The 8,525-nt window shown below is 31.8% G+C and overlaps 1 protein-coding gene across 1 annotated transcript in view; it reads left to right on the forward strand.

The window, feature by feature from the left end:
- Window positions 1–4,203: 4,203 nt before the first annotated feature.
- The window catches only part of LOC117122105 (ETS-related transcription factor Elf-3-like), an 18,605-nt gene continuing 14,283 nt past the window's right edge, over window positions 4,204–8,525 (forward strand). Inside the window, exon 1 of the mRNA XM_033267580.1 lies at window positions 4,204–4,408. Coding sequence (XP_033123471.1) covers window positions 4,356–4,408 — 53 coding nt within the window. The 5' untranslated portion in view covers window positions 4,204–4,355. The remainder of the gene's footprint in view (window positions 4,409–8,525) is intronic.

The raw sequence follows: 8,525 nt of genomic DNA on the forward strand, positions 1-8,525 counted from the left end.
TATATATATATATATGTATATTTATGTATATATATATGTATATATATGTATATATATGTATATATGTGTGTATATAAATGTGTGTATATATATATATATGTATATATATATATTATATATAATCTAACAGTGTAACGGCATGTATATAATATGTATGTACAGTAGGCTGGTGATATAATGTCAGTAATTATCACTACTTTATAGGCGTACATGATAATCATCACGTATTGAAGCATGTTTTATCGCTACATGACACTCATGGTAGAACATTATGCCGTACAGTAGAATATAATATCAGATTGGTTTGTTTATCCACGAGTCACTCCAGATAAAAAGGATCACCTGAAAAAATACAGTATTGATTAGGCTCCATAAAGAACTATTAGTTTATCAAAGAATTATTAGTCTATTATTATTATTATTATTATTATTAATATTATTATTATTATTAGTCTATTATTAGTCTATTATTATTATTATTATTAGTCTATTATTAGTCTATTATTATTATTATTATTATTATTATTAGTCTATTATTAGTCTATTATTATTATTATTATTATTATTATTAGTCTATTATTAGTCTATTATTATTATTATTATTATTATTATTATTATTATTATTATAATGGTCACATTATTAAGAAGACACAACATTATTATTAGTCTATTATTAGTCTATCAAAGAATGAAAACTGATGAGGGAGGAAGGTTTTTTTTGGGGTTTTTTTTGGGTTTTTTTTTTGTTTTTTGCTAACTCTGCCCCCATTTTACCGATGTTCGCAAGTAAATCAATAGTTAGGGACAAATAGGCCTATATAAAAATTCATAAGAATGGAATCAAATTTATATTAAAAAATTATGTTTTTGTTGTACCAGTAAACATATTTGCAAGAAATGCTCATCTTTTCAAGTGAAAAAAGATGGAAAAACGACCGTTTAAAATAAAAATATACGGTATGTTGATTAAAAAGACAAAACAAAATCAGAATTTTCCTAAAAGTGATGAGGAAGGGGGTGATAAACTAATAATTTTTAATGGGGCCTTAGAAAGGCCTAATCCAAAGGAATTCAATGATGTTAGGCTACCACGTAGTTATTTTTTAAAGAATTATCGCGTTCTAAAAGTTTCTTTAGGCCTGTATTCAAATTGGTTGTCGTGCGATCAGATTATTTGGTATAGTTTCAACCGTCTACAAGAACGTACAGTTTAAAATAATGTAGATTATTAATAAGATGGTACATCATATGAAGTACATTAGTATGGCAAGGTAAGTATTTAGACCGGTAAAGTGAAATATCAGTCAATGAGAGCGCCACACATGGGCATCCACCGTCGTGCTCTTTTTTGAGGAGTAGATACACGGAAAGTGAGTAGCAGAAGCGAGTCAAACACGTCTAAATTTCTTGATTTGTACAATTGTTGAGCATTTCATTTCATTTCATGTGGTCCACAATTAAAACGGAATAAGAAAAAAAATCATATTTTTCTATCAGTTATTTTGAATATTTAAAAACTGGGAGAAAAGAGGCGTAACCACCCTTTTTCACCTTTCCCCATTAAATATTCAAAAATGTGTATCCATGTAACCACAGTTTTTCGTCAAATATGATTTTTGTGCCTTAAAAAAATTGTAGGCCTCAACAAATCAAAAACTATTTTTCCTCCGGAGCCTGGCTTTAAAGTCAGGTCGGCTCCGGAGGGAACAATGATTTGGTTACGCCCCTCCCCTTTTTTTTCAGTTAACAATAATAATAATAATGTGATACGGTATAGGCCTATAAGGTTTTCCAAAATGACCAAGGCGCCCCACAAGGACATCACCTAATACCTAAAATTCTTAGTATTTTTTTTCCTCCGGAGCCCAGCTTTAAGAATGTAGGATGAAATAGTGGTAGCAGTTTATTGACGCCTAATAATATTGTTTGTAAATACGACTCCACGTAGTCCTACTGTTATTAGAATATAAGTTAAATGACTTGGCTGCAAATTTGGTCATATCGATTGTGTTTCTTTAAATATCTGACGAGAGCCCTCTATAGACTATCTATACAAAAACTTTACAAAGTTATATAGAAACACTGAAATAACTGTACATTAGAATATTAATTATTTAAAATGTTTAGTTTTTTGGCAATTATGAAAATTGTATTGAATTTCTCAAAATTTAACCTGTAGTGTAATTTGTTGTAATTTAATATCGCAATGACCATTCCTTATTATATTTAATTTTTTTGGCAATCTTGAAAATTGTATTGAATTTCTCAAAATTTAACCTGTAGTGTAACTTGTAGTGTAATCAAACTTTATATCCTATTCGCTTGATAAAGTAATTGTACATAATTAAATTATTTAATGTAAATAGATAGGCTAATCAGTTTTTTGACTTCATTGAATTTATACTAGCATATCTATTTTTTAATTAAACAATGTTTCTTAATTTTACTTTTTTAGATAAGTAATTGTATATAATTAAATAATCAAATGCTCATATATATATTATATTTTTGTAATCACTGAATTTTTATATTTTTGAATTGAATAATTCCTTTTAAATTTCTTAAATAATAAGGTATTGTAAAATAATAATAAAATTAAATGTAATACTAATTGATGATGTTATTTACATATATAAATATTTGTCCTACCTTATTAATTATTTAGAATTCTCTTTCCAAGCTAATTGTTTACATTTTTTAGTATGGTTTTGTTTGCATTGTTGCTTATTTTAGGCCATGGCCTTCTTTCTGTTATATGTCATTGTTGCGTTTATTATTATTGTAACGGGACCCCTTCGGAAACAAGCAGAAATGCTTAAAGAGTTATCCTGAAATTCTCTTATTGTTGTTTAATTCGTTTAATTCTGTACTCTGTTTAGTTGTGAGAATTTCGAAATAAATCAAATCAAATCGCCAAATCAAAGCTCGATAACACCTCATATATACCGATAACCACGATAATGCCATCAACGCATGACAAGGATCAATGATTAGGATCGATACTAGTCCCATGTCCAAAGACTACCGTATATTATAAATTATAATATTATAAATATTATTATAACAGTGTTTGATAGGCCTACATACAGTTGAATTGATGATGAAAATATATTATATAATATATCAAAAGAGGGGAAGTGATGGGAAGCAGGAACACACGATTCGACGACATCATGGTTGTTTAGTATGTTGTTCTCATATCCGTCCGTTCTCATATCCACATGCTTAGCGCGTCACGCCCATACTAAACTCGTCACGTTGCCGGTACGCGTTTAGATCAGCGACGCATAGACACGAAATATTATGCCATGCCTTGTAAAAAATTACATTAAATATTGTTGCCCTATAACAGTATGTACATAGAGACGGTATATGCGAGTCCAACTATTAACTAAGGTTTTCTTTATGGTCGCGTCTTAATTCCTGTCAGTAGGTTCGACTTAAAATTAGGCCTATATATTAACATTAATTAGATAAGTTCGACATTCCTTGGTGTAATAATATAAATTATACAAGTACTGACGAGTTAATACATACTCGTTTATCTTTAAGTCTATTTTAATAATATGAATACCGTAAAACCTCGAATTGAAGCCCTGGTATACTGGCATTAAATCACCTAAACTACTGTATAAACCAAGCTTATTTTTAATTTATATATATATTTTTTTTATTAATGCAGAGTCTATCCCGAAAAAAATCCCATGTTATCTTGAAAAGAAGCCCATGGACTTCTTTTCGTGGCTGATTTTGCAAACTAATGAGGAGGAGGTGAGGGCTTCAATCCCAGATGGGCTTCATCTCGAGATTAAGCCCACTGGGCTTCGATTCGTGGCTTTACGGTAATAGGCCTAAGAATAGGGCCTAATCAGTATAGAGTGCGTGCGTGCCTGGATTTATGTAATGTGTTTGCGGTTCACAATACAGTATGCATGTCTTCTCCTAGATCGTAACTCATATTATTCAAGCTAATTTGGCCGCAATCAATGCAATTTGAACCAGTATATATAAGTCCTTGTTTCAACCGATTCTTTATCGCAGAATAAATCAAAGCAAGAAGATTTCTGTAAAACACTCCCACTTCTTACAAGTCAACAAAGAGATTGGTTAACGCAACCAAGCCGAGTCACCTCCTGTACTGAAGAGCCTGGTCACGCATTGGTTATAATCACTAGCAAGTAGAGTTTTTTTTTAGTAAATTATTATTCAGAATAAAGTTTAGTTATCTAATTGTTCTCCATAATATTAAGATAGTGACGAGAAAAATACAGCGAAAATAGACTCAACCCAGGCTGGTTCATTTTTTAGGATTTTGGTTCGTTTGCTCTGCTCTTAATCTGCAAATTGGTAGGCGTATGGCATGCACAATGGATACCAGTAGTTTCTCGTATTTCTATGCGTGTTACAGGTAAGAGATTTATATACTTAATCATTTAAACTATGACTTTTAAGCTGACTATTCAGGCTGATCATATAATAGCACACTAGACGTTGAAAATGTCAATTGTTAAACATGATATGTTAGCCTTATTTGGCGCTTTAAAATGCCACAACGGGCTTTTGATTTAACTCTCGTTCATTGGATCAAGCGGAACACATACTTAGCACCATGGGGAATTGATAATGGTGCAAATCCAGTTAATCGTTTGGCTGTAAATATGAATTGAAGTATTTTTAATCTAATTAAATATGCAATGTATTTTATAATAGCTTAAATTATTAGATTCGTTTTTGCCCCCTATTAATTATATACAAACATTTTTAGCTGTGTACTACCGTTTTGTACGTTTCTTATATACCAAAATAAATAAATAAATAAATCTACCTCATACCCATTTGTAGTTTTTATACTTATGGGGGTGAGAAGAGTGCCTTTCCGAAGGGCACAATGGAAATAATGATGATGCTGATGGTGATAATAATAATAATAATAATTATAATTATAATAATCATAGTAATAATAATAATTCTTCCATACTTCTATAGCGCATTCCACGAAAAACCTTAATGCGCTTTACAAAAAGGAAACAAGCAGTAAATAATCCAGAAATGCACAGTTAAGAAAAATACATTTAGATCTAACGGAAATGTGTAATCCTACGGACATGAACATAATACTAAATAAATAGAAATAAATGTTATGCAGAGATCCGTAAAGTGGTCCTATGATGTCAAGCAGTTTGACAGTGTTGCTTCCTACAATTCAAAGTTGTTAAAATGTTAAATATCTGTCAATTAGTGTCAACAATAAACTGCTTCTTAAAAACCAAATTCTACTAACTTTTAATGATAGGGCCTACAAATTGAAACAATTGCCCTGATTTACAGACTGTTTTTCAAAAATACTTCAATTCATTACGAGCCAAAGTATATGCAAAATTAGAAAAAAAAAAGGAACAGTACGGTAATTTATGCGTATGTTAAGCAAAGAAAACGTTGTATGACCGTTTTAGAACCAGTTCGTGGGCGAAATGGATGGCATTTAAGGAAGCCAATCTACAATAATATTAATACATGTATATTGACTTTTCCAGGCAATAGATTACCTGGTTATATTGTACGTCATTGCAAACCAAGTCCTAATTAAGAACCTTCATTCTCTCTAAACTTTACTTATTTTTTAAATTATAATTTAGATGCTTAAAAATATCTAGATTATAATTAATCCATATTAACTGTAAATACACCACCACACCCAAGTTGTTTTTTTAAATTATAATTTAGATGCTTAAGAATATCTAGATTATAATTTATCCATATTAACTGTGAATACACCACCACACCCATAGTTTACATATTTGTTTATTTCATTGTTATCCCGTGTATCACTAGCATCTTGTCAACTGTATATCTGGGGCGTGTCATGCCAAAACATTATTCATTTTGATTGGGCAGTTAAAATGGCTTCTATCAGTCGTTTTAAAACATTTTTTAGAAAAAGTTATTGTCATTGTTGGGACTCGAACCTAAAACCATCCACACCCAAATTGTCTTTAGTTTTAAATACCTTTGTTTATTTCATTGTTATTACATTGTGTATCACTAGCATCCAAATGTCAACTGTCATATCTCGGGCTTGCCACGCCAATTATTACTTATTTTCATTGGTCAGTAAAAAATGGCTTCCCTTTAGTCGTTTTAATAAACCTTTAAAAAAAAAATTTAAAAAAAGCGTATTGTCTTTTTGGGTCGAACCTAAAACTCTCAGCTATGAAGCCAAGCTGGTATATAGGCCTACGCCCTCTTATTCCTCCGTACACAATTGGTTTAAAAAAAAATAGAAGGTGTAGGCCTATATGATTCAATCAAGAAGGTGTAGTCCCATTTATTACAGTAGGGCCTCTTTGGTTTACTCTGGATTATTATTCCATGTTAATTGTAAAATTAAATAATAATTGTATTTACTTCCTTAACAAAACAGGAATGGGGAACAAAGGGGAAACAGGTTCCTATACCCAAAATTATTATTTAAAAGATGTGTTTTAAGATGACAGCCAAGAGTGTGGGCGACCATTAGGATCAAAATAAACAATCATTGGCGTACGAACAATACCACTCTCTTAAGACAATTGCGGCCACGTAATGCTGAAATCTATCCCGTAGAGACAAAACCGTGTAATAAGCAAATAAACGGCGTAAAGAGAACGTTGAGTACCATACGTACTGGTACATACTAATGCTGATGCTATTAAATTTTCGACGGTATAATGAGTTCGTTGAACTTTCATTAAAAGCTTGTTGGATGAGCATAAATTGGGAAGAGGTTTTGAATTTTTAAATCGTCATAAATACTGAGAATGTCAACTTAAGCAAGGCCATTATTATTTCATTTCTTTGTACTAGGCCTATGCTGCATTTACAGCTTGTAATCAACTCTTTACTGATACTTTTCTACTCGGAGCCGATCCTTGTAGTGATATTCCAATGTAAATATGTAAATGACAATAAAAGAATACTGAATACTAAATTATCAATTTGCCGACCTAACCAAAGTTATTCTGACTGCAGTCCCTAAAATGTTAGGGGCTACAAGGACAATTTTGTGCCAGTATACCAGCAAATTTTCGCTCATGACCCAGTATTCTCCCGAAGCCGTTTTAACCGTCAATTTTACCAGTAAAAATAACTGACCAACCAGTGAAAATTGTGTATTGGTAGAATAAAAAAAAAAACACACACTTATTAGACCTAGGTAGCCTATGCTGGCCTTCTTTCAAAAATGAATGACATTCCACTGTTCTAGTCGATCCAGGCCTAGGCTATGGTTATATGTATTGTTGTTTTTTGAAGCCATTTTAACTCAACTTCAAAGAGGCAATACCTCACTTTGCGCGCGCTAAGCTGGCTTTATATGGACAAATTTACCAGTAAACCGGGCACTAAATATTTTTCAATTGGGAAAAAACACTATGACCCTCATTACCGATTTTATTCCGGCACCTTGACCGATTTCAGGCTGTTGCTTTGTCCGGCAATACTCTGTCGGACTTGCTGAACCTCCCATTGGCAAATATCTAGAGCTACTGTGTTTATAACGAATCGAAAGTAGTCATTAGTGAAAGTATGGGTCTAAGGGTGTTGTTTTGAGAGTATTTATAAGAAAGTAATTCACGAGCTATATGCCTATACCATAATAATTGTTTCTCTTTCAAAAGCCTGGTACCGGTATGTTAAATAATGGTAAGAAATGGATATAGCAATTTCATATTAAAAGACTTTTAAGTCTTTTAATATCATGGCTTGATATTTTTAATATAATCAACGAAGTAACTCTAATTTTACGTTAAAAATATTGTCTAAACAAAATCCTATCCTGTCCATAATAATGACGTTGGTTTGGCCTAATTCATGGGCAAGTTCATTTACCTGAATTGACATTCTATCTACGTTGGCCTATTATACAATTTAAATTGAGGCTCAAACAAAATACAGGTTTTCGAAGAATTTCTTTTATTACCATTACCTAGGCCCCTGTCATTAACATTACAGTACACAGTTGTAATGTTCTATTTGTTTATATTTCAATCTTGGGTTAGAGCATGTCTCATTAATATGATATTAAAGACGTGAAAACAATGCCAGGCTTGTTTCTGAAAGACACATTAAGGTCAAATCTAGAGCATCGGAATTTGGTAGTTTTTTCAGCGTCAATATGTTTCTTGTTGGGCTAGCTCCGTGTGGGTATATCGGGGCAAACTAGAACGTGGCTAAGTTCAAAAAAATACTGAACTTATTGGCTAAATCCATAAATTTTCTTGTTTGTTTAGTAATTGTATGAACCATACAGTATATCGCATGTAGGCCTACACAGTTATTTTTACACAATTTCAGCCAATCTTCTCGTCTGTTACTAGGGGTACTCGGCTATCAGTGTCATGGTTGTCAGGTCCATTCATTAATAATTCAAGGATACCCATAGTCTCAGTTCCGTCATTTGTGAGTGTCATATTGTTGTCTAATTGTATTGTGCTTAGGACTTAAGTAGAATTATATCCTAATTTCATATAAAATGCAATTATCAGGGG

Source organism: Anneissia japonica, unplaced genomic scaffold (assembly GCF_011630105.1).
Source record: "Anneissia japonica isolate Jap-2015-1 unplaced genomic scaffold, ASM1163010v1 scaffold288277_len221691_cov202, whole genome shotgun sequence".
NCBI classification, from domain to species: domain Eukaryota; kingdom Metazoa; phylum Echinodermata; class Crinoidea; order Comatulida; family Comatulidae; genus Anneissia; species Anneissia japonica.